Source organism: Sapajus apella, unplaced genomic scaffold (genome assembly GCF_009761245.1).
Source record: "Sapajus apella isolate SASKATOON/1434 unplaced genomic scaffold, GSC_monkey_1.0 scaffold32, whole genome shotgun sequence".
Classification (NCBI taxonomy): Eukaryota; Metazoa; Chordata; class Mammalia; order Primates; family Cebidae; genus Sapajus; species Sapajus apella.
In genome coordinates, this window is record NW_022436972.1 from 24093319 (window position 1) to 24121186 (window position 27868).

At 34.9% G+C, this 27868-nt stretch overlaps 1 protein-coding gene across 4 annotated transcripts in view; it reads left to right on the forward strand.

Moving 5' to 3' along the window:
• The window catches only part of VWA8 (von Willebrand factor A domain containing 8), a 389600-nt gene that overhangs the window by 168909 nt on the left and 192823 nt on the right, over positions 1-27868 (forward strand). For all 4 annotated transcript variants that reach the window (XM_032294792.1, XM_032294790.1, XM_032294793.1 and 1 more), the window contains 3 exons: positions 8384-8490; positions 12014-12120; positions 17509-17580. In XM_032294792.1, the coding sequence (XP_032150683.1) occupies positions 8384-8490; positions 12014-12120; positions 17509-17580 (286 nt within the window). The remainder of the gene's footprint in view (positions 1-8383; positions 8491-12013; positions 12121-17508; positions 17581-27868) is intronic.

Genomic DNA, 27868 nt, shown 5'->3' on the forward strand with positions numbered 1-27868 from the left:
CAAGCAAAAGATTGAATCCAGAAAAAAAGACTGACATGCAGGAAACTATGAAGAGAAAGGAAATACGCACATATATTGTTAAGTTTAAATGTATTGTGAAAAATAAAATAATAAAAATTAATACCAATCTAGGGAAGTATTTCACAACATGGTGAAGCTAAAAACTTACAGAAAATGGAAAAAGAGATTAATGCATTAAGTTCTTCTGTTGTTTGGGAAGATAAAAGAAGTATTAAGTAATTTTAGACTTCATTAGTTCAAGTATGTATGTATAAATTTTGGGTAACCACAAATAAAAAGGAAATAAATCCAGTGGTGGTAGAAATAAACAAGTAAAAATGTTTTACCTATCAACACAACATAGGTAGAAATGAAAGAAAAAATAAAGAGTAAATATGAGTTTCAGGAGATTTTGTGCTGAGATGATGGGGTCTTCTAGATATACAATCATGTCGTCTGCAAATAGGGACAATTTGACTTCTTCCTTTCCTATTTGAATATCCTTTATTTCTTTTTCTTGCCTGATTGCTCTAGCTAGAACTTCCAGTACTATATTGAATAGGAGTGGTGAGAGAGCATCCTTGTCTAGTGCCAGATTTCAAAGGGAATGCTTCCAGTTTTTGCCCATTCAGTATGATATTGGCTGTTGGTTTGTCGTAAATAGCTTTTATTATTTTGAGATACGTTCCATCAATACCTACTTTATTGAGGGTTTTTAGCATAAAAGGCTGTTGAATTTTGTCAAAGGCCTTCTTTGCATCAATTGAGATAATCATGGGTTTTTGTCTTTGGTTCTGTTTATGTGGTGAATTACGTTTATAGACTTGCGTATGTTGAACCAGCCTTGCATCCCCGGGATGAAGCCTACTTGATCATGGTGGATAAGCTTTTTGATGTGCTGTTGCAATTGGCTTGCCAGTATTTTATTGAAGATTTTTTTACATCTATGTTCATCATGGATATTGGCCTGAAGTTTTCTTTTTTTTTTGTTGAGTCTCTGCTGGATTTTGGTTTCAGGATGATGTTGGTCTCCTAAAATGATTTGGGAAGGATTCCCTCTTTTTGGATTATTTGGAATAGTTTCAGAAGGAATGGTACCAGCTCCTCTTTGTATGTCTGGTAGAATTCGGCTGTGAACCTCTCTGGACTTGGGCTTTTTTTTGGATGGTAGGCTCTTAATTGCTGCCTCAACTTCAGACCTTGTTATTGGTCTATTCAGGGTTTCGACTTCTTCCTGGTTTAGGCTTGGGAGGAGGTAAGTGTCCAGGAATTTATCCATTTCTTCCTGGTTTACTCGTTTATGTGCATAGAGTTGTTTGTAATAATCTCTGATGATGGTTTGAATTTCTGTGGAATCTGTGGTGATACCCCCTTTATCGTTTTTTATTGCATCAATTTTGTTATTCTCTCTTTTCTTTTTTATTAATCTGGCTAGTGGTCTGTCTCTTTTGTTGATCTTTTTGAAAAACCAGCTCCTGGATTTATTGATTTTTTGAAGGTTTTTTTGTGTCTCTATCTCCTTCAGTTCCGCTCTGATCTTAGTTATTTCTTGTCTTTTACTAGGTTTTGAGTTTTTTTGATCTTGCTTCTGTAGCTCTTTCAATTTTGACGATAGGTTGTCAATTTTAGATCTCTCCTTGCTTCTCATGTGGGCACTTATTGCTGTATATTTTCATCTAGAGACTGCTTTAAATGTGTCCCAGAGATTCCGGTATGTTGTGTCCTTGTTCTCGTTGGTTTCAAAGAACATCTTTATTTCTGCCTTCATTTCATTGTTTATCCAGTCAACATTCAAGAGCAAGTTGTTCAGTTTCCATGAAGCTGTGCAGTTCTGAGTTAGTTTTTGAATTCTGAGTTCTAAGTTGATTGCACTGTGGTCTGAGAGACTGTTTGTTATGATTTCTGTTCTTTTGCATTTGCTGAGGAGCGATTTACTTCCAATTCTGTGGCCAGTTTTAGAATTGGTGTGATGTGGTGCTAGCCATGTGCAGAAAGCAGAAACTGGACCCCTTCCTGACACCTTAAACTAAAATTAACTCCAGATGGATTAAAGATTTAAACATAAGACCTAACACCATAAAAACCCTAGAAAAAAATCTAGACAAAACCATTCAGGACATAGGCGTAGGCAAGGACTTCATGACCAAAACACCAAAAGCATTGGCAACAAAAGCCAAAATAGACAAATGGGACCTAATTAAACTCCACAGCTTCTGCACAGCAAAAGAAACAGTCATTAGAGTGAATCGGCAACCAACAGAATGGGAAAAAATTTTTGCAGTTTACCCATCTGACAAAGGGCTGATATCCAGAATTTACACAAAGCTAAAACAGATTTACAAGAAAAAAACAAACAAACCCATTCAAAAGTGGGCAAAGGATAAGAACAGACACTTTACAAAAGAAGACATACATGAGGCCAACAAACATTTTTAATTGGCAGTTTTACTATGGGCAAGAGGATTTCAACCTATGAATCTTAGTGTGGATACATTCAATCAATAAGAAAAAAGGTAATGTTATTTTCGAGGTTTCCTCTTTTAACTTTATTAAAACTTGTTTTTCTTATTTATCTCAAATATGGGTATATTATAATTAAGGATTCATGAACAATTTGAAATTACCTCAAAAATGTAAATGTTTGATATTCTAATTTTTGATTTACTGTCAAATTAGTTGAGGAAAAATATTCTAATAAATGAAGATAATGTTTTTGATAAAATTAAAGACACCCCTAAAAACAAACCAAAGCAAAAACAAATAAAACATTTAGTAAACCAGGAATATTAGTAAACTGTGAGTGGAAAGGAAATTTTTTAATCTGATAAGAGTATCTACCAGAAATTTACAGCAAATATTCTTAAGGCAAAATACTTCTCACATTCTCTTTAGAGTTAGGAACAAAACAAGAAACATCTTTCAGCACTTTTAGCAAGTACATTTGCCCTAGGTTTTATGATTGGCTACATTAAAAATACAAGAGAAAATACACATAAGTTGTTAGAACAAACAGAGCTTAGTGAGGTTACCTCTACTCCGAAATCAATGACATTCCTCTACTACAGTAACAATCAATGAGGAAATACAATTTTTTGAAAAAATTCCATTCAAAATAATAGTAGAAAGCTTTGCACACCTAGGAATAATCTAATAAATGGCATGTAATGCTTTAATGGAGAGAAGTATATATCTTTATTCAAAGTTATTGAAGAAGACAAATACATGGAAGGGAAAATTTAGTATTGTAAAACTGTTTCCCCCCAAATTGATATTTAGATATAATTAGTCAAAATCCCACAAGATTATAATGAATTTGACAAGCTGATCTAAACATTGGCATGGAAATATAAAGGGCTACTAATAGCCTAGAAATTTTGAATAAGATTAAGGAGAGTATATCAGATCTATGTCAGAGATCAAGATTCATCCTAAATCTGTATTAATTATAATACTATGGTGTTGGTACAAGGAAAAACAAATGGCTATTAGAATAGTTACAGAGCACAGAAACACCCACATATTTGTGAGAAGTTAGTATACATTAGATGTAGCATTGTAAATCAGTGTTGGAATGGGTAGGTTTGTCAATACATGGTTATAAATAAAGATTTTCTACCCTATTCCACACAAAAAGGTAAAATCCAGTTATATGAAACTATAAACTACTTTATAAGTTACAAGCCACAATCTAGGAAAGGTGTTTTACATGATTTATAATTAAGAAAGGTCTGGCATTCAGGGACTATAAAGTATGGATTAATGAGGAAAAAGAATTAACTCAAAATGGGCAAAGGATGAATAGATATTTATGCAAAGGTTAAATAATTTAAATGACCAATAAACATTTGAAAAGATGCTCAGCTTCATTAATGATCAGTGAAGTGAAATTTAAAATAATAATCAACTACCGTTTTATACTTTAAATTTTTTACTTGTATTAATATTTTTTATAAGTAGAAAGGAATGTAATTTTATCACTGCTGTTGGGGTGGAAGTTTCATCACTTTTTTATGCCTAAATATATTATATGATTTGACAGTTCCACTTCTTGATATCTACTTTAAAGATAGACCTATATGTGCATATAAGGCGGTATATACAATAATGTTCAATGCATCATTGTTTATAATAATGAAAAATTTGAAACCTATCTGTCCATCAGTAAGAAATGAATATATAAATTGATATAGTTGTATGATAAAATAATTTACAACAGTTAAAGTGAAGTAAATTGCATATATTTATGGTTACATATCATAACACCTTAATATTGAGTAAAAAAAAGAAAATTGCAAAAGGAGATTCAGTATATGACATGATTAGTGATTTGTATAAAGTGTTTAATGTGACAAACAGTACAATATATTTTTTATTCATACCTACTTACATAGCAAAGTAAAAAAATATGGATAAGAAATATACACCAGTTTCAGTGTTAGAGTTCTGTCTAGAGATAGAGAGAGGAATAGAATTCTTAATATTCTTCGTAATTTTCTATAATATTCTCTTTAATTTTCTGAAATACTGAAATATTTCATAATTAAAAAAACTGAAAAACAAAAATTGGTTACTTTTTATTCTCATACATATTCACTGAATCAAATAATTGATTAATTTTTCCAGTGTTATCAACTGACCACAAAAATAACTAATCACTCTATGACCCTTTCAACTAGAAATGAATAGAAAACAGCTATTTTGTTTATGCATCATCTGTTGCATAGCAAGTTCTACAGACTCAAAAGCCTTTACTAATCTTCTCTTTAGAATAGCATAGTGGCAGAAAGGAACAAAAAATTATTGATTTATATATATATATTTTTAAATAAACTCATTTTATATTGAATCAGTGCAAAGGAATTGAATTTGTGGAAAATTGTAAAACAAAGATTGATACAACTTATTTTCATAAAATATTTTGTGAAGCAGACACAATATCAAAAGAAATTATCTAACCTAAATTTATTAAACATTGAATTTATTAAATATTAGCTGGGCTTTTTTTTTGTTAATGTAGTTTTAAAAGTACCATTCATGTATTGATGCCAATGGAATTGGGATTGCAACTATTTTTACCTGAAGAATTCCTTAAGCACTTCATCCTCATACCCTATAACATGAGCATCAATTCAAAGCTTGATGCATGATTTATTTTCTAGATATTTGAAAACTGAAAGAATTACAGGGAAGAATTTAGAAGATTAGGAAATTCTCTAGTAATATGCATTTCAAAAATAATTTTATTGTAGAAAAATTAATTACAGGTCTTTGTAATAAGAGTTCTACTTCATTCAAGTGTTTGGTATTTCGCTAACTTATTTACTTCCAGAAAATTTTGAGATGGTCCTCAAAATCCAATTCTATGCTGATTCTTTAGCACAGAAATTTTAAACAGTTATAAGAGTTTAATCAGAAATGAAGATTAACTGTTTCTGATGTTGAGGTAATGAGGAAATTATTCTATTTGTCAGAAACTCAATTTGCATGTGTTTTTCAGAAATTCCCTTTGGATATAAAATGATTTGGCGTCAACACCTATGGATAAATAAATAAATTGGCAAAGTGAATAACATCTATATAAAATTTTCACTGTTTAAGCTATTAGTAATTAATTTTAAAATCACAAGTCTGACAGAACTAATCGTACACAATGTTAAAATTAGAATGATTATAGTTGATGTGAATTTTTTGTTGTCTGGAAGAATGGTTTTGCTTGCAGGAGAGACTATTTGGGGATTTATTTTTGGCTTTAAAAACTAGTATTCAGTTTTATAGTGCTATAATTTTTAAAAATCGAGACTTTCTTTAGACTTTTCTGTTCATTCGGTTAACTCTATAAGTGTAGCAGATATTAATAATCACTTTTAACAGTCTTTGAAAAATGTCCGGTTCCAACTCAGCTAAATAAAATACCTTCAAACATTTGAAATGGTTAATACATTTTATATATTCTGTTTCCTTTTAAGTGCTTTGGATGTCTCAATTAACAAACAAAACCTTCCTGAGTAATTAATGCACAAATATAACCAATTAAATTTATAAATAGGCTGTAACATTAATTATCTTAAATATTCCAATACTATTTGGAAATTTAAGATTTAAAATCACAAGTACAAATTAATTAATCACTTATATTTTGAATGGAAGTACCACAGAGCCCCTCAGTCTTTTTCGTTCACTCTTTTTAGTAACACTCCTTCTAACAGGGCTGGTGATTTGAGAACACCCCTGACCCTTAACAGACTTCTATGCTATCATCCTGAGAAGTCCTATCTGATTCCTTAGTCTAAAGATCCTATCCCATTTCTGTAGCAAAGACTGTTATTTGAATTAGCTTAGCGTAACTACCATACTTTATGACTTTCCCAGAGTATAGCTGAATCTTTCTTTGGTTTTTCTAATAACCAAGATCTAATGAGACTAGAGCCTTTCCAATTCCTTTTTTGTTGGTAAAATGAATAAATGCGATGAGTATAATAATTATTTATAAAAGACACCAGGCTGTTCATAACAGTGATAAGTAGTACACTTGGAAAATTTGCAACAGGATATGTGCTTGCTTTGGCTCAGAAAGCTAGGATAGTGAAGAGTAATATTTCATTCATTCATTTATTTGCTTATTTTACCAAGGCCAAGGGAAGACAGGGAAAAAATACATAGAAAACATCAGTGAGTAATGAGAAAGGAAACATTTAATGAATCCCTTACAATCTAGGAAAAACATTAGGATTGGCCTCACACCACCTGATATGTTCCATTCTCCTCATTTGTTGGACAGGCCAATATCTTAGAATGTTCTAGATGTAAATATATTTCAACTTCCATGCTACCTCTGATTATTTGATAGTGCTGCCTGGGTGCTAGATTGAGAATAATGGTGAAGCATGTTCAATATTAGCAGGAAAGAATGCCTGATTAGCAAGCAATGCCTGCCAATACTGGTGAAAGGAAGGCATCCATGCCATATTTGCTATCCTCTGCAGGCTTTGGAGTATAATGTAGAAATGTTCCCATACAGGGCCAATGTTAAGATGTGTTGATACGCAGACTGTATACACATCAGGTATGCCTGGGAATAGCAAACAAATCTAAGCTTGAAAATAGTCAGTGCCAGTCAGGGTGTTCTGATAGAAAGCAATGGAGATGCAGCTGCAGAGCCTAATGTTACCAAGGCAGCCTCTAGTTTGTGGGATAGTGGTAAGAGGAAGGTTAAGCAGGGTGCCAAGACAAGGGCTCAGTAAACAGGACAAAAACCCAGCTATTGGGCTGGGAGATAAGGTGAGGGCTTGCTTTTAAAAGAGATAATGATCTAAGAACTATAATAAAAGTTCAGAGATGAGCAGGAAAGTCTGACTTGATGCTGAACTGAGGAGTTACTAGCATAAAACTATGTAAATTCCTCTATTATAGCCTAGGCCCAAATGAGGCAGGAGGTAAGAGATACTGTCAGATATGTTGGCTGGAATATTACAGACACAGGAAACCTGACAGTTCTTTATGTTCTGCCACATGCTCTCCAGCCTCTCCACTATTAGAGATTATACTCAAGACTGTAGGAACCACCACCAAAGACTTAGAGCTGTGAAAACCTAAATTGTCTAGAAGTGGTATGTTCTTAGTATGTTAATTTGAAACATTGTATCACATAGTGGTTAGTTTATAGTGGTATAGTTAAACCATGGATACCATGGATTAAAAATCATATCCTTGGCTCCCTTGGGACCATAATTTCTAGCTATAACTGTATTTGTGTGGGTGGGAAACCATGTTTCATGCTTCAAGCACATGATGCTCACAAACTGTTTATTTGAAGAGTAACGTCATTCAGTAGATTGTTGTTTTGACAACATACACATAGAATAGATAAGCAGATATATTTAATAGAAGGAAGAACCAAGCTAGGTAACCTTAAATTCATTCAGAAATTTATGTTGGGAAGTAAAGAAAATCTATTTAATCCATCTCCGCTGATTTGAATTTACGATTGCCAGCCTAGAACAGCCAAGTATTGTTTCATCTACTTAAGAAAATTTGATAAGCCAGTTAAACAATAAATAAGATTTATGATGTATACTAATTCTACTTAACAAAGCAAATTATTTTAAATTTAATTTTGCAATATGTTGTACCTAAATGAGTACTGCTAATTACAAGTAAGTTTTACTTATTAAAGGAGATTCCACAAACATATAATTCACACATACTTTAAGTTTATATTTATTCTAATATTTTGTTTGATTTAGATTTACAGATCCAGACTGATCTTCCTTAATTGGTTATAATTAGTAATGGATGGGTGTGTGTGTGTGTGTGTGCATGTGTTTAAGAATCAGAGAAAGATTTGACTTTATCCATTTCCCCTTCCTCCCTCCCCATCCCCCAGGTTTTTACCTAGTCTTGCTAGGTCAGCATTAGAAAAAAATCTGGCAGATGCTACAATAGAAATAAATACTGATGATAATTTGGAGCCAGAACTAAAGGATTACAAATGTAAGTATTTGATTTGGCTCTTTTTTTTAAGTTAAATAATCATTTATTTAACAACAAACATTTGATGCTATTTATTTTAATTCCAGTTAAAAATGTTTTTGGTTTTCATCTATCTTATGTATTAGCTTGAAGAAATGAATCTGATTTTTTTTAAGTTTGAAAAACACAAGTTAAATCTTAGAATATTTACTTCATTAAAGTACATGCTAAATACAATTCCCCTCACCTTTAAGACTCACAATTGATACTAATTGATAGTCTGAGAATTCCTGCTGTAAATCAACTTGTCTAATTTTGACAAACGTACTTTTTCCAAATGTATTTCACCAGCGAATCTAGAATGCTGTTTTCTTTGCAATTTACACTTTGAGGGTCAGCAATGTTCTATAAGATACGTAGGAGAAACTTTTCTAGATTGATACAAACTAAAATAATAATTAGAATATGCATACCCTTTTATTCCTTATTCCTTCCGTTTCCACCTGTATTGTCTTTTGTGGTACTTTTCTTTTGGATACCCATCTGTATAATTCTGAGTTTTGGGGAGATTTAGTTCTTCATTTAAAAGCTTCCTATTCTTCAATTAAAACACAATGGAAGATTTTCAGTTTTTTTTAAATGTAAATACCTATTTTACCAAAACAGCCAATGTGTGACCACTTTTTAAAAGGGACTGTTGTGGCTTTCTTTGTAGCAGATGCTTTTAATCCTTGGGGCTGCACTGAGACAAGTATTTGGTATCAAGGAAATAAGATGACTTTCTTAGAGTCAAATTATAAACCCAGCATTCTGAGGGATCCGAATACAGATACACAGAGTCAACTCAAAGATACGGAATAATATTATAGTTTTATAATATTATTTCAGTGAGTCTATTAAATACCTAAAGAAAGACTCATTCAGACTGTAGATTTGGTCTTGGTTACTGGCTAGTGTTAGCAGTGCCCATTTAAGCCTCATATAGGAGATAAGGAACCTAAGTGAAAAGACTTTACTTATCTGGTTCCATTCCTCTATAAGGCCATCTCTCTTGTGAAGAATTCATTTAATTAAGTCTCCATGATCAGAGCTCATGCTCACACAACAACATTCTGATGAGGAACTGGCTTTCCATGCAGGTTCCCTCCAATTAATATGGTGGTTATTTATATCATAGTTCATGTAAAAGTTACAGTTGTCATATAACATTTTGCAATTCTGATTTTACATCAGAATATATAGAGTGAAACCAGAATATATATATTTAATATTCTGAAAGTTAGATTTGCCCTCAGTTGTGATGGCAAAATCAGGTTTACAGCTACTAGGCTGAGAACCTTGGCAAATTCACCAAAATAATGCCATTCTGTGAGTTTCTTAGAAGATAGCTAGCCAACTTTTTCCCACAGAAGTGCTAGCATGACCATTCTCTTAGTGCATTTCCCTTTTTGAGCTTGACATTTTAACAATAAACATTGGTTGAGTGAATAAGCTTGTCCTAAAGCCATAAATCTACTGAATGGATGTATTCCATAAACTAAACCACAGATAGCATCAGATGCTGTTTGAATCTGAAATTGGGTGTGTCATCTCAGCATGCAAGTAGATAGTAGATTCACTACCGCATCCCTGCTCTTTCTTTCCCTTTACAGTTTTATATTGGGTCTATTTCAGAGCCCTAATAGTAGTAAATAAATAGTAAACTCTCAGTGTTACAGTTCATGGTTTTCCTTCCCCATAGAAGTTGGGAATAAAAGGAAAATGGCAAGGATCTAATATTGAAGGGCAAAGTTACTATTAAGATCTACTGTGCTTGTCAAATGTGTAGCACTCAGCAGTGATTACACTGGGTGGCAATTAATTATATTTAGTTCAAACTTGTTCACAGTACTCCATAGAAGCAAATGTTGCTTTTCTCCATTTCTTTCAAAAGGCTTAGCACAAAAGTTGCATTCTAGTGGAGAAACAAACTATAATTTTCTTATTTGAAGTAGAAAAAAAAAAGATGGGTGAATTGTTTAAGGCATTGTATATTTGCTTGCTAAAGTATTTCCATAGGCTGGAATGTTATTTGGAGTCAAAATATTAAATATACCCCATATGGTAGAAAGAATGTCAGACTAGACTAAATTCTGTTTTAAGCTCTACTCATTAGCTGGGTGATTTTGAGCAAATTGTGTAGTGTATGTTCTTCATGTTCTCATTATTCTTTCCTCTTTGAATTGCATGAAATTATATGAGAAAAAAATGAGGTGAAGTTTCAGCTTGGGATCTGGTATATAGAAGGTCTTCAATAAATATAGTTAAATGATAACAATAAATAAATGATAGTTTATATCATTGTAATCATTAATATTACTATAATAACTACTATTAGTGCTGTTAATATTGTTATTGAACTTGGAACATGTCAGTGAACATGTCATGTATGTTTGGTTACTGTAGGGAATAATATGAAATATGTTCCCTGACTTCAAGAGCTTTATTATTTAGTTTTCTAGCTTCAAGGAACTCATAATCTATTCTAGGTCAACCTATTTAAGCAAATAGAGAATAATATAACAATTATTATTACAAAATAATTGCGTAAGACAGAGGTTCCCAATCTAGCTGGGTATGAAAATCACCTGGGTAATTATTTGAAAATATAGGCTTCCTGGACCAACCTTGAAAATAGTAATTTTAAAATATTTCTTTATTTTTTTTAATGTTTAAAGTTTTATTTATTTATTTATTTATTTATTTATTTATTTATTTAGAGGCAGTGTTGCACTCTGTTACCCAGGCTGGAGTACAGTGGTGCAATCATGGCTCACTGTAGCCCCAACCTCCTGGGCTCAAGTAATCCTCCTGCCTCGGCTTCTTGAGTAGCTGGGACTACAGGCATGTGCCATCAGGCCTGGCTAATTTTTCAGATTTTTTTTGTAGGGACAGGGTTTCTCTATGTTGCCCAGGCTGGTCTTGAACTCCTAGGCTCAAGTGATCCTTCTACCTTGGCCTCCCAAAGTGCTGGATGACAGTCATGTGCCACTTCACTTGGCTGAAAATAGTAACTTAAGAGTTCTGTGGTAGGTTAATTCATCTGTATTTCTGACTAGAGCTATAGGAGATTATCTTAAGGGGTTTTTGAATTGGTGCACACTAAAATATAATATTCAAGATGCTTTGGAGCTTTTGAATTTAAGTGTATTTAACTTATATATGTGTTATAGTCTCTGACCAAACAAGCCTATGAAAGTGGCTTGACTGTATTCTGTTTTTTTTTAACTTTCTCGCATATATATATATATTTCTCACATATATATATACACACATACATATATATAGTTTGCTGTCTACATTGTTTTAAAGAAAATGTGTTACCTTTTGGAGCATTTTATATCTAGAGCAGTGGTTTTTTATTACCACCCTCAAGCTTATTTCTTTAGATGTTAAATTAATATCCACAGATATTACTGAAGCTGTATTGTGTTCTATGTTGTATGGCTTGGCATCTCCGAGGACAGTGCTATGAATAATTATCTGTCCTGTGTGAAATGTTTAGGTGAAATAACATCTGGATCTCTCAGGATTGGTGCTGTTAGTGCACCGATCTATAATGCACATGAGAAAATGAAAGTGCCTGATGTTCTGTTCTATGACAACACTCAGGTAAGAACGTGTTCTTGGATAAATCACTTAAATTGTGGTAGTAAACTCCAATTCAAGTGAAATTGACATGTAATTATTTTTGTGATTTCCTAAATTTAATTTAGATGATGCAAAATGAAGAATTGAACATCTTTTATTAAGACATAAAACAGAAAATAAAGACAGAAAACAGAAAATTTTTTCCAAAGCTAGTTAAAAATTAGAGGAATTGTTGCTACGATTAGGGTAATAAATTATAGATATATACATATAATTATATATGTAATTTGATATACAAGTTTTAAATTAAAGCAAGCATTTTAAAATTTAAAACAAAACAGAGCTATCATCTTCTCTTTTACTTGCTTGTTAAAACATTTCAGTAGTCCAGAAGGATATGTCCTATACATCCTTTTTATCATATTCTTCCTTTTCCTGTAAATTCCTAGTATTTTTCTTTTCTTTCCTTTTACTTTCTTTTTAAAGGAAGGAAAGTAGAGAATTCCCTCCTTGTAAACTAGCCAATAATTATGGACCTTCCACTAAGACATATAAATTTGTATCTAGAAAGCTTTATTGTGGATGCTTACTTCAATAAGAATATTTTTAGAGAAAATTACCTATAATACAAGATTTTTTTTCTCTTCTAACTTTTCTGTCAAGTGGCTATGTATATTTCTTTTATAGCAAAACACATACTTAAAATTTCCATAATACATTTTAAATTATATTAACTGTATGCATCTAGACATATTATTCTTAATAAAAATCTTGATTAAAATTTCTGAAATCTGTCAAAACTATAATTATTTTCTATGGCATAGAAAAGAGCATAACCCTGGTTTGATTTTCATTCATTCGATAGCCAATTAAGGTTTTATTTTTCTTCTGTTAACATTAATGCTCTTGCACAATCAGTAGACAAATGAACAGAAAATAAAGTTACTTATAAGATACAAAAGTAGAAAAAAAAATCTTGCCTGTCAAAGACAAAAGCATGATTATGAGGAAAACATACTATTTCCAATCAATGCTAGTATTACACTCTATTCACATAGTGGAGAGGAACAAAGAGGCAAAGAAGCAGGAAACTGTTATAAGTGACAATTTGAAAAACTCCATGGTGGCAAAGATCAAAAAGGCTTCACAGGATATAAGAATGTGGGAAATTCAGTAGCAGCCAAGACCACTGTGCCCTTGAACACAATGTCTGTTGCCATGGTGTTTGTGACATGGACATTTAGGATGCAGGGTTGTGTGAACTTTACACAGTGGCCCTGAGGGACTTTTCATAAGCTGTCTCCAAAACGTACCTTCCCTTCTTAAAGCATTATGAATTAACTATTAATAAAATTTTTTTACCTGCACCAGTTCCACAACAGTAACTTGATTAAATTTGCTCCCATTGTGTATATTATTACTTCCTTTTATGCTATACTTCATCTTTGAAGCAGTAGTCAGTGCCTCTTGCAGATTTAGGTGCTCCTGTGTCATCTTGTTCATGCCGTGTTGTCCCCTTACCACATTGTGTTGAAATGGACTTTTAAAATGTGTCTTTCCATATCACTAAGGCATAGCTCTATGTTTTCTTTATTTAGTATTTCCAGCAAATAGCAAAGTGCCTGGCACATAGTAACTGCCAAGTAAATATGTGCTGAATGGATTAATAAAAGAATGAATAAGAGTTTGAATGTTCATGATAAAGAGTATTACTTCAGGCCAGGCGTGGTGGTTCATGCCTGTAATCCTGGCACTTTGGAAGGCCAAGGTGGATGGATCATGAGGTCAAGAGATCGAGACCATCGTGGCAAGCATGGTGAAACCCTGTCTGTACTAAATATACAAAAATTAGCTGGGCATGTTGGCGTGCACCTGTGGTCCTAGCTACTTGGGAGGCTGAGGCAGGAGAATCACTTGAACGCTGGAGATGGAGGTTGCAGTCAGCCATGAAAGCACCACTGCACTCCAGCCTGGAGACAGAGTGAGGGTCCATCTCAAAAAAAAGAAGTTTTACTTCATTAAATCTTTCATTAAGGAATATTATACTTGCAACAGTAAGGAGAAGAAGTTGGAGGAAAGAGAAATTAATAACCTCTTAATAAGCCTAAGGAATTTTAGATGAGTAAGAATTTTAAAATACCCACTGTGAGTCTGGTCTTGTCCTAAGGTATTGGGATACAGAGATTAAAATACGCACACAAATATATGCAGCTCTAGGGCTCAAGTTGTTCATAATCTGCAAATAAATACACATAGTTTCTACACAGTGTAGTGGAAGTAGGTGCAGGTTACTTATGGTAGCCTTGATGGGATTGACTGGCCCAGATTGGAATGATTATAGAAAATTGGTCAACCAGACCCAACTAGGAGAGCCTCTCAGTCAGAAAGACTAGCATTAGCAGAGACTTAGTTATATGAGAGAGTAGCTCATTTAGGGAGCTACACTGGTAAGAAGCGAAGGTTGCAAGTGGAAGAGTGCCAAGAGAAAAGGCTGGTGAATTAGGAAGGAGGGAGATCTCAGTTTTGCTAGTTAAGGAATTTGGATTCTATTTAGAAAATGAGGAAGTTATTGAAAGATTGTAAGCACATTTATACTTTGATTAACTTTGCTTTTACTCTTTAAGTATTGTTTAGAAGTTAGAACCAAGGCAAAGAGAAACTAGTTAGGTGGTTATTGCAGTAGTCCGGGTGAAATTTATGAAGGATATGAACTAAAGAGGTGACAGTGGGGACAGAGTGGAGAGGACACATTGCAGGGCTATTTAAGAGATCAAGTCAGTGGAACTTTGGTTAGATGAAAGGCGGAGATTCTTTCTCAGGGAGCACAATGTCTGGTGGAAAAGTAAACAGAAGAGTAAGTAGAACATTATTCTAAATCATGCCTATGATTGGAAAGACAGTATAGAAGGAGAGTGATAGGAGATGAGGCTGAGACTAGATCAAAAATGTAAGGAATGACCTTTGCTCCTAAAGTGTTAGAAGTCATTTAAGGAATTTTGAGAAATAAGGTGACAAGATTTTGAACAAAGAAGTGTCAGTACTGTAAGAACACATTGGCTCAAGGGGAGACTAAAGTTAGAGAAGCTAATTAGCTGATACAAATCTAGGCCAGAGATAATAAAAACCTCAATCAAAACTGTAGGGTTGGAAAAGAAAGTATAGATACAGTTGATTTTTGGTGGCTTAACAACTCAGATGTTGTTTAGTTGGATCTTGATAAGAGAGGAGTAAGGTGGGCAGGGTGCTTCTAATAGGAGTTTGGTCAGCTGGTAGGAAATGATGCCATTAAATGGAGAAAAAGATAAAGGATAAAGAATGAAGTTAAGGAGAAAGTAATAAGTTGAGTTTTAGTTGTGTTGAATTTAGGTGACTGGGGAATAATAAGATGGTCTGATCACACCAAAATACAGGGCTGTAGTTAAGAAGGAAAGTTTTGCTGCTGAAGATTAGTGTAGAGTTGGTGATTGAAGCCATGAGATAGATGAGAGAATTTAAGGAGAGCAGGGTCAGAGGTAGGTCTTTGAACACTGATATGTGGGTATCCAGCTCTGCATACAGCCCTCCCTCAACCCTCAGGTGGGTGCAAGTAGCCACAACCTGCCCAATACCATGACTGCAAAGGGAAGCATGTAAGAAGGTAGAAAGAGAACAAATGAAGGAACTGTGGGGAAAATCAATATTTAAGGAATTGCTACAACAAGATCCAGCTCAGAAAACTACGGGGAGAGATTGTTAGAGAGATAGGGAGGAATCAGGGGAAATGGAAAACTGGGAAGGAAACTTCTAGGAAATCGTCTGCAGTACTAAGTGGGTCAAAAGGCTGAGATAATTATGTTGGCAGTGACTTTAGCCTTAGCTAAGGTTTGTTGATTTGAATAATTTAGTTAGGTGAATGAGGGCATGAAGTAGGAGGACATGAGAATTGTAAAGAAGAACACAAATATTGTTTGGATTATTTTTCAATATTTACATTTCTTTTTTCTTTGCTTGGCTATTTAGGTACTTACACCAACTTTTCAATGTGGATTAGCCCATTCATTATTGAAAGAACTTAGTGTTTTCTGGAATTGGCACTGACTTTTCATCTTAGTGAAAAGGAAGAGGTCTCCATACTATATTGCCACCAGAACTCAGCTTAAAATGATGTTCTAGGACTCTGTTTTATAGGATGACCATTTATCTTTATTTGCTAAACATAGTCTCTGCTTATACTTATTGTCCCAGCATAATTATTAATAATGTCTCTTTTTATTCTTAAAGAATATGCCTTATATCCATTTAAAAGTGTTAAAGAATAGACAGTTAATGGATATACTCACCTCATTTCAAGCCTTGTTAAAACTCTAGCTCCATGGTGTATCTGAAATAATTTTTGAAAATAAAAATCACCAAAATAAACATCAGGGAATACTCATTTGTTCCTGAAGGAAATTAAACATTTTCTCAGGTTTTCTTCTAAGAAAGAAACTCTGAAAGAAAATGCTATTAAATTTGACAAGAAAAATTTGTGTGTATATATATAGTTTATATGTAAATATAAAATATATTTATATTTTTATATCTATATGCTATATATAATTTATATATATAATACCATATATATGAAGCACCATAAATGAAATTTTAAAAAGAAAAGCAAGTAACGTACTAGAAAAATATCTGCAGCATGTGTTAGATGCAAAAGGTTAATTTGCTTTTTTACAAATAGGGAACTTCAATAACTTTAGTACTTATGAACCTGCTATTGATTTGATACAGAAAACCAAGAGAAAGAGAAAGTAATAGGAATATTAATTGTGCTAGAGTGTAGATCTCTTCCCAGCCCCAAAGAACCCTCATGACCTACTTACAGGTGTCTTATTTTTCAAGATGCAAAAGAGCAATGTATTTTCCTCTGTGGCTATTGTGAGCAACATTAATCTTGTTCTTTTATTATATTGTGTCATAATTCAAATTAAAAAGTATGGAAGGTAAATAGTATATTTTTAATTCTGAAGCTATCCATAGCTTTAAAAGTAATGGTTAAGAACAAGTCAATATAAAATGTTCCCTGGAAATGTCCAGTTATTTTAGGAAGTCTTTGTATATTTACATTAGCAAGTGTCAATTTAAATATTATATGAAATTATAAGCCAACTCTACATAGTATAATAGGTAAAAAATATCTGAGTTGAATTATAAAAATTCCAAAATATTGGTCAGTTGCTTAGTCTTGCTCAGGTGGACTATTTCAGGTTTTCAGTATCAGTTACCTAAATGGTTATATAATTTACTTATAACCACAGAATTAATTTTGTGTTAAATCACATCACTTGATTATTATTTATTATAATAGATATTTATATTCTATAAAGATATCTCACCTTGATTGTACAAAACACAGTTAACCTCTAGTTCTTTTTTCTCTAGCACATGCTAGTGATGGAAGATATGCTGAAAGACTTTCTCCTTGGAGAACACTTATTGTTAGTTGGCAACCAGGTGAGTTATGGCTAAAATCTAGGTACTAATGAAAAGATGATAGTAGCAATTTAAAAGCAGTAAATTTCTTCTTGTTGGGATCAGCTTGTTTTCCCCTATTAAATGACTGGTTTAATTAAATGATGGAAGGCTGCTACCCTCTAAACTTCAAAATTACCTCATCACCCTCCATTCTATCTCTCACCAAGTTCTGTTCATTCTGTTTATAGGTATCTACTCTTGTCCACATCTGTCACTCTAGCCCCAGTGATCTTCACCTGTCACCTGGATTACAGCAATAGTTTCCTATGATAGCTCCATCCCCACTTTATTCCCATTCTTATTTATGGTCCATTCTGTAGTATCTGTAGTCAGATTGATACTTGTAAAACTAAAATCTAATTGAGTCTCTCTTTTTGCTGAAATTGGTTCCCCATTGCTGTTCGGTACAGTCTGAGTCTTCAGACTGTATGGTATACAGTCCTACAGGATTCACCCTCTGCTCAGCCCTCTAGTCCTAAGCCATGGCCCCTTCTTTCTGTCACTGTGTTGGCTTGAGGCACTCTGCAGTTTCTTATCTGTTCAGTTATTTATCTCTGCTCTGGTCCCCGGTACACGTTACTCCTTCTGCAGGGAGAAATTCCTGTCTTCTTCCCATATATCTTCCCTTTAACTCGTGGAAGGGAGGCCTTCACTTGTCCCTGGCTGAATAGGTTTTTCCTGCTTCTGCTCCCTTTTATCATACTAGTCATACCATATGACTGTCTTTGCAACTTGTCTATATGTCCCTTGAGAGCAGATATCATGTTTTTCTTATTCATCTCTGTCCTCAACTCCTAGCATGGAACCTGTTACATAGTAGACACTCAAAGTATGTTTATGGAGGAACGGATGGAAATTTTAGGTTTACGGGACCTGGTAATTTTCCTCAATTGAATTTTCAGGCTCACAATGAATAGCACTTTTGGTTTTTTAAATTGGTCTTAAATTAAGGGTAATAAGGTTTCTAAAGTTTGGTTTCTGTTTTTTTTCTTTTTTGTATTTTTTAAAATAATGTGTACTCTTTATATATTTAGTTCCTCAATCTTATTTTAAAGTACTGATTTAAAATAAAAAAATAAAAAATCACCAGTTAAGTGGTTTATTGATTTGAGTGCATAGGCTTGGAAGTTAGATGACTAGAGGCTCATCAGCAACTCTTCCACATATGTTTGTATGACTTTGGGCAAATTGCTTACCTTACTAAGTCTCAGTTTCCTGATGTCTAACCTGGGAATAAAAATAGTATGGTCTCTTTGGGCTAATGTAATGTAAGGATGTCATGAGATAATGTATGGGAAGTACTTCACACAGTACTCAGTTCTGTCAGCTAAATACCTGTGTATCACTGTATAATTTAAAAGTAATATTCACTTTTGAATATTACTTTTAAAAATGAAAAATATTTCATTTTTAAAAATAAGAATTAAAAATAGAACAATAAATTATTTATGATCCTTTAATTCCAACTGTTTGAAAAATCCTACCTGTTTTTCTTCACTGAAAAATAAAAGATTAGCCTATATACCAGAGTGGGAAGATGAAGTTAACAGTCAATATTTGGTTCTTGATATTGAAACCCAGGAAGTCACAATTCTCATCTCACTTTGAAAAACATTGGCTCTGTGGACATTCAAGTCTTATGTAGCCCAAAGTACTTTGTAAACTTTTTGTAAGAGTTGCACAAACTTTTTGTAAGTTAAACTTTGGTGCACTCAATGTGTCCTTTTCAGAACTTCTGCCATTGTCTTAATGGCCTGAGACATAGAGGCTGTTGGCATCCCAACGGCAGCAGACCAGCATGGAAAAGAGAATAGACCAAGTCTATACAGAACTGGGGCTTGAGGAATAATTTTTCTAAGGTGCAGGCTTTCAAAAGGAAGGTCCCTAGAGTTAAAGGTATGGTATCCAAATGGTTTTGAAATATCTCCCATGGTATTGCTATCCTAAGGGTTTGGTGGGTTGGGTGCAGTTGGTTTCTTGGCAAAGATAGCACTTACAATTGAGCAGGTAATAGATTAGAGTTTTGGGAGGGGCTTCTAGGTTAAAAGGTTGAAGTTAATGCCTAGCCAATAACCAGAGAGACAGAAAGCATTGTCTAACCTATGGAGGATTGGGGAGAGCTATGCAGAGTGAAGTGTGAAATAGAACAGGGGTTTGCTTCTGCTTTATGATGAGTGAAACAGCGACTGTTAAAGTGTTTTGGAATTGTCCTAGAGTGCTATACACACCTTGGCATAAAATTTAATATGCTATCTTTCATCTGTTTCCAGTCCTAAAGAAAGGAACAAGGCATTAGAGCAAAGGGCTAGGCAGTGGAATGGAGGGAAGAGCAGCTACAACTCCATAGATAGATGGTTGTGTTTTGGGGTTCAGGGGAGCTCTCAACTCCCCTGAGAGGACATTTCTCCAGGTTCTTGATCTATCACTCTCTCAAGAATGGGAGAGGAGACCACAGCGTAGTGTGCTCATAAATACCAGACTCAAAAGATGTTTGAAGAAAAGTGATTTATTTAGGTAGAGAAAGGGTGGGGGGGACAGAGAGAGAGAGAGAGAGAGAGAGAGAGAGAGAGAGAGAGAGAAAGGGAACCTCAGAGGGGAAATCCAGGAGCGAGAAAGACAGCTTCCACGAAGGGAGTGTACATGGAAGGGGGTCCAAACATGGAGTCCCAAGGGGGTGTGGAAGAAGGGGACTTTTAACCTGGGAGGAAACCCCACCTTCTCCAAGACCCCTGGCCAATGAAAGGAGTTCCTTAGAACTTCCGCTGGAATGATTGACTTTTGATCCTTTCCCATGCGTGAGAAAATTAAAACAGAGACTGTTAAATCTCCCGGATGGAGAGAGATGGAAGAGGGGCATGGCACTGAGAAGTCCTTGCCCTTAAAACTACTCCCTCTTGTGTGCCTGGAAAGAGAACACATTCCCTCAGTTGGACTCCAGCTTCTGGTAAGGATGGGCAAGTGCACCAATTTTCAATCCTGTCTAGGACTGGTTCAGGATTCAGCTAGATAGAGCCTGCAAGTTGAAGATCCTCAGGAAGAGCAAGGCAGGAGCCATGGGGTGGCACAAACTTTTACTTATCTATCAGTTCTATCACAAACACCATCTGTGGTCAGCAGATTAGTGTCTTGCCTTCTTGTACCCCTCTCCTGCCACTCTCCATTTGGGAGAAAAGAAGTTACAAAGAGATTATATTTAGTATGAGTTGCTATGTTTAGCTGGCCCTTTTCATAACAAAAGAGTTTTCTGTTCTTTCATTATAAACCTCTAAGACCATCAGTGCTATATCATAGTACCAGTGTTGAAGGAACATTTATATTTTGTAAGTAAATTCTGCTACTTGTGTTCATTATATTATATAGTGAAAAAGTCTAGCTCTTTTAGACTGTCATTTGATATCCTCCATGGTCTAAACCTGCTCTGCTTTCAGCCTGGTGTTTTATTTCTCCCCATAAACTCTTGTCCTCAGATAAATTAAATACTCTGTTTCCCAAACATACCTTCTTATCAGTGTTATATTTCAACCTCTGATCTTTGCCAGCACATCCTCTTCTTTCCTTTGTCTTTGCCTAATCACATTTTCTTAACCTCGGAGTGGAAATGTGGCATCATGGAAAAGGAGTAAGCTGGGAACCCAAAGATCTACCTTCTTTTTCAGATTTTTTAACTCTCTGTGATATTTCAGTAAATTGTTATTGAGTAAATTGATATCTGTGATATCAACTGATATGTGATACTGAGTAAATAGTTATTCCTTCTAATTAGGGCCTTTTCCTTTTTCTTTTCTATAAAATTATAGGGTTGGAATGGACATTTTCTAGGATCTCTCTGGCTGTAATATTCTACAATATACTTCTTTAATAAAGTCCTTGTGAACACTATGGCTTGAAGGCATGACTTCACTCTCTTAACTGTGATAGGAGGTTACTTAAAGATTTCTTTTGGGCTCCCGATAGATTTATACATTTACCCACCATCTCTATGAAAGAGAGAAAAAGAGTCATTATTTTTGTGTCCTCCCTGATGTCTTGCATACAGTAGACATTCAACAAATACTTGCTGAATTAATTACTAGATTTTAGAGGACTATCTGAAATAAATTCCTGGCTGGGCGTGGTACTCATCCCAGCACTTTGGGTGTCCAAGGTGAGCGGATCACTTGAGGGCAGGAGTTCGAAACCAACCTGGCCAACATGGCAAAATCCTGTCTCTCCTAAAAGAAAATGAAAAGGATGGAGTGGCACGCGCTTGTAGTCCCAGGTACTCAGGAGGCTGAGACAGTAGAATCATGAACCTGGGAGGTGGAGGCCACCGTGAGCCAAGATCACGCCACTATACTCCAGCCTGGAAGACAGAGCAAGACTCCATTTCAAAAAAAAAAAAATACAATAAATTAAATATATAAATAAATTCCTAATGAGTAGCCAAAATTAGAAGTAATATGAATTTAAAATTTAGGCTTAGTTGGATTGTTTTCAGGGAGTTATAAGACAAATTGAAATTTCTTTCTCTCTGAGCTTGCAACTGTTTAAGTGAGGGAGACAAATGAATTAGATAAAATCTACCTCTCAGAGTAAATAGTTAAGTAGCCCATTCAACTGGATATAGTTCCATGATGACAGGATCAAAGACTGGCAGTATTATCACTAAGAAAGAATAATGAAATGCTAATTATTTTTTAATTTCTAATAACAAAGTGCTGATTAGTATTTAGCTAATTAAATCGTATATAACTTTGCTTGTGCTTGCATTTACAAGGTCGGGGTGGAAATTGGATCAAGGTGGCTGGTGAAAATCTAAATAGAACTTTTTGAATCCTTCAGTCAATTTCAATTACTTTCTAATGTGTTTTCATAAGGTAACATCTATGCTAAGATCTGAGCAAGATTCTATGGTTAGACTCTTGGCTGCTTCCGCTTGGTAGGTATGAGGGAGTACAGAGCCACCTGTAGTATTCCTTGGCAAATGCAGTACCACACAGAGCTGTGCTTTGCTAAGGACTGGTGAGGAGTTTACCTGTTTTCTTTCTCTGTGCTGTACTGAGGTGCTGATCATTTAGGAGAGTTATTTATTTGGGAATGTGTATTTTTGCAGTAATAGCAACTCAGGTCCTTCTTCAGTAGCTTTAAAAATGCTGCTGGGCCTGGCGGCTCACACCTGTAATCCCAGCACTTTGGGAGGCTGAGGTGAGCGATCACCTAAGGTCGGCAGCTCCCTATGAAAATGCCTATTTTAATCACATGATTTATTTTGAAAGTAAATGAATGACTTGTAGCAATTGATCCGGCTCCTTTCTTTCTCCTTCTAAAACATTGTCTATAGATATATCCAGTCTACACAGCCTTCTCTTTGCAAACTAGAAACTGACTGAGCTCTATAAAAGAGATGTTTCATCACTTGATATCACACCTAGAGATGTTTTAGAAGACTGCTCTGTTACCAGTGGCAACTTTTACAATGAGGAAATTAAAGAGAATGGGTGCTGATTTAGAGGTATCTCAAGGTTTATCATCTTTATTAAACTCGATCTTACCTTTTTCTTGCAGATGTCATCTTTTCTAGGAATCTATGATATTAGAAAACATTTTATATCTGTTGGGAAGCTAAAAACAGTCCTACAAGCACCACTTGTCATAGCAAAATAAAGTAGCTTTCCCCTTATTTATAATAAAATTGATTTTTAAAAATTCTTTCTATTTTCTGCGTGAGATTTTATAACACAGCACAGTCTGTCTAGTAAGTGCAGCAGAATTGCTGCCTTTCTGCCAAGTGAGATAGGGCACCCTGAAATTATACATGTTTCAGGGTCACTTAGAGTATAATGCTGCATATTATAAAACCACTTTAATATGCTATAACATGCATTATTTTCTACCTACTATAATTATAACATCATATGTATGTTTTATATTAGCAGGAGTTTCATGCTGTGCTTTTTTTAAAGTCATAGTATGACTTTGTATTTAACAAAAAGAGAGATGGCTATGTATTTTCTAGCCAATGATGCTTTTTCTATGGCAGCTGTAGCTCAAGAATAAGTTTCCTGCTTTCCTCGCATTCCCATACCTGCTTTTCTTTTGATGTGTAGTGTCATATTCCATTTGATATACAAAATATTGATTGTGAAAATTTGGGGCTACAGAATCAGCCATATAATTACCATATTTCTTTTTGTTTAAAAAAGTCCTTGTTGGGTGCAGTGGCTTATGCCTGTAATCCTAGCATTTTGGGAGGCTAAGGTGGGTGAATTAATTGAGTCTAGGAGTTTGAGACCGGTGCGGGCAATACGGGAAAACCCCATCTCTACAAAAAATATAAAAAATAGCCAGGCGTGGTGGCATGCACCTGTAGTCCCAGCTACTTGGGATGCTTAGGCAGAAGGATTGCTTGAACTTGGGAGGCAGAGGTTGCAATGAGCTGAGATCACGTCATTGCACTCCAGCCTGGGTGACAGAGCAAGACCCTGTCTGAAAAATAAAAATTTAAAAAAAAAAAGCCTCTAAGACTGAATCTCTGTTTTTGTGTAAGAATACGTATGTTTTGAGAGATAGTTGCTTTTTATCAGATATTTGAAGCCAAAATATATTTTAGGAATATGGTGTTCTGAAATGTTCAAGTACCCTTACATAAGAATTATTTTTTAGGCCAGATGTGGTGGCTCACACCTGTAATCACAGCACTTTGGGAGGCCCAGGCGGGCGGATCACCTGAGGTCGGGCGTTTGAGAACAGCCTGGCCAACATGGTGAAATCCTGTATCTACTAAACATACAAAAATTAGCCAGGTGTGGTGGTACAAGCTTGTAATCCCAGTTACTTGGGAAGCTGAGGCGGGAGAAACATTTGAACCTGGAGACAGAGGTTGCTTTATCTATTCTCCCAACACTTTTTTGTATGTCACCTTTTAATATATTATTCTTTTGCATATTATTTTTCTTATAGATATTTCAACATTTATCTCTAATATGACACGCTTTTATTATTATACCTAACAAATTAACAATAATCCCTTCATACAACCTGATGCTCTGTTTTCAGTTTTCCCCAGTTAACTTGAAAGTATTATTTTTGACTGAGTATAATGTCTCACACCCACAATTTCAGCACTTTGGGAGGCCAAGGTAGGCAGATGCCTTGATTCCAGAAGTTCCAGACCAGCCTGGGCAATATAGTAAAATCCTGTCTCTACAGAAAATACAAAAATTAATTATCTGGGCATGGTGGCGTGCACCTGTAGTCCCAACTACTTGGGAGGCTGAGGTGGGAGGATCACCTGACCCCAGGAGGTGCAGGTTGCAGTGAGCCAAGATTAGGCCATTACATTCCAACCTGGGCAACAGAACAAGATTCTGTCTTAAAAAAAAAAAAAAAAATGGTATTGTTTTATAATTGATTTGTTCTGATCAGCATCAAAACAAAGCCTGGCCATTGGATTTAGTTGATGTGCCTACTAAGTCTCTTTGAAAGAGAAAAGATGTACTCTCCTGTCATGTTTATCCTGAGAGGTATAGACCCATTTTTATGTATATAAACATTTTATTCAGAATTATACTAATATTAATGAAATTCCATTGAGAAAATATTATAAAAGTAAATTTCACTAGGCCAATTTAATTTCATGATTAATTTATACAATGAAATTATGCCATATCTATTTTTTCCAGGTAGGAAATGATTCATTCTTCTGAGTTTTCATAGCATTTGAATTTTAAACTCTTTTATACACTCTGAAAATCAATAAACATATATTTAATGCCTACTAAGCAAGACTCTATGAACATTTTAACTATATAATTCTTTGTATCTCATTCTGTCTATTAATTTCAAACTTATTATGATCAGAGATTCTATTTTTCTCCTGGTAGAGGTTTAGCAAATGTTGAATTATTTCATATTGAGATACTGTGAGTATTTTATTGCTAAAATTAAAGAATGTGTGAATTTTGCTCACTAATAACTTAAACTAAGCCCTGGCAGATTGCTACTGTGCACCATCAGAAATATACCATGTTGCTATGACAGCATAATTGTTTAATATCTGTAGAGGCACTGAACAGTTTGTCCAGAAATTTTCTTGCCTGTGTCCCCAGCTGGAAGTGGCAGCAGGGAATTTGATAACATAGTGTCTAATAGCTCTAGCAGCCTGGGGATCCCAAGGCTATGAAATACTTGGTTTCATCAAATGCAGTGGTACTCATTTTTATTTTAAATTATTTTTTGTTCCTTCTCAAACCCCTTAGTTAATGAAGTTGTCTGAATTACAGTGTGGAAATTCTTTGGCATTCTGCCACATTCTTTCTGCCAATTTAGTTTGTCTACCCATTGTTTCTTAGTGAATATTTTTTCTTGCATTTATCTTGAATCTGAATTTGTTTCTGCAGACACATTGATCTCCCCTCCCCGCCTCTGTAGTATTTGTCATGGTTGCTTTGGTTATACCTGATGGTTGACCACACTACCGAAAACTATATCTTTGCCATTTATAGCAGCGCAGTATTTCAAAGGGAAAATACAGGGATGTAGATTTTATTATTTTCATGTGAAAAGGAGGTTATGACTTTGATAGGGAGCTTTATAAGGATAATGTTTTAGAGACATGCAAACTAGTAATGTAATTGAAATGTACGTTTTCTCATCTGACTTCTGAATACTCAAACCCATTTGTATGACTGTTTAGGATTATTTATTATTCAGTTTTAATAATTTTTTCTGATTACAAGAGTAATGTATATGTATTGAGAGAATTTTGTAAATAAGAAATTTCCAATGATCATTAACAATGATCTCTCACTTTGTTATAAGACGAAAGAATATCATTGTAAAATAGTGTTTGGAGATTAGCTTGTTTCAGCCCTCTCTGTTCAGATGAGCAATCTAGGCTCAGGTGGTGGTAAAAATTCTCACTTGAGAAGGCTAGCAAAGATTGTAGTCAAGTCTCAAAATCCTTAAAATAGTATATTTTAAGGCATTTAAGCAAAGAATTAGAAGGTTCAACATTTGATGGGATTTTTTAAAGCAGTTAAAATTTATTTCTCTGGATTTGCTATAATATTAGTTTGTTTATTTTGTTACTTTTTACTATAATTGGTATTTGTTAATGATATTCATGTGATGACTTTTTTTTTTTTTTTCCCCCGACAGAATTTCTTTCTTGTTGCCCAGGCTGGAGTGCAGTGGCTCAATCTCAGCTCATGGCAACCTCCACCTCCTGGGTTCAAGTGATTCTCCCACCTCAGCCTCTGAGTAGCTGGCATTACAGGCATGCACCACCATGCCTGGCTAATTTTTTATTTTTAGTAGAGACCAGCTTTCTCCATGTTGGTCAGGCTGGTCTTCAACTCCTGACCTCAGGTGATCTGCCCGCCACAGCCTCCCAAAGTGCTGGGATTGCCACAGTGCCCAGCCCCTGTGGTCACTTTTCTAACAAGGAAACAAGCGCCCTATTCAAAGAACATCTCTAACTATTATACAAGCGGAACTAACTTTATGAAAATTATTTAAAAATTGGAGGGAACTAAGGCCCACAGTAGACAAGTTTCAGTGAACATGCAAGAAAGCTGAACATAGGCAGGGGTCCATTTTTTAAAATTGTTGAAGACAAGATCAGGATTTACTTCCTCACTGTTCTCCCTTCTGAACCTTAGAAAACATGCAGGGAACTGACTGATCTTTGACTCTGTGGCATTAAGAGACCTGAACAGGGGTTGATTTTGGCCTCAAGGAGCAATCATGTCCACCTGCCAAGGACCTGTCACATTGCTAGACTACACTGGTGAAAGAGAGAGGTTTAGGAACCCAAAGGAGGAAATCATTCTGGTGCTGAGAGTTAAAAGAGAGAAAACAATGGGACAGATAGGCAAAGCTTCAGAAGAGTTGGAACATTTCATAAGAAGGCTAGATGGGGGAGTGGAAGATGATAGACAGATGCGAAAAGATGAGCTATTGTAGTCAAAAGAAATCACATAAGCAAAGATATGGAAGTGGAAAGGTAATTGTTCAGCAGACAGTGGCTGAAGGAACTTGTTTGAGTGAGACTCACAGAGGGCTGATGAGCATGCTTGCAAGTGTAGCTGCTGTTGCAGGGATCCTTCAAGTCCTGTCACAAATCCTTCAGCATTCAAGTCCCAACATTTAGCCCAAATCCCATTCCTAGACTAATTTTCTCTTTGACTCTTCATTCCTTTTTAGCCCGTTTCTCCTACTCCATTTCTTTCTCTCCCTCCTCCTTTGATAGAATATCGATAGAGTTCCCTGCGTATTGTATTTTTTC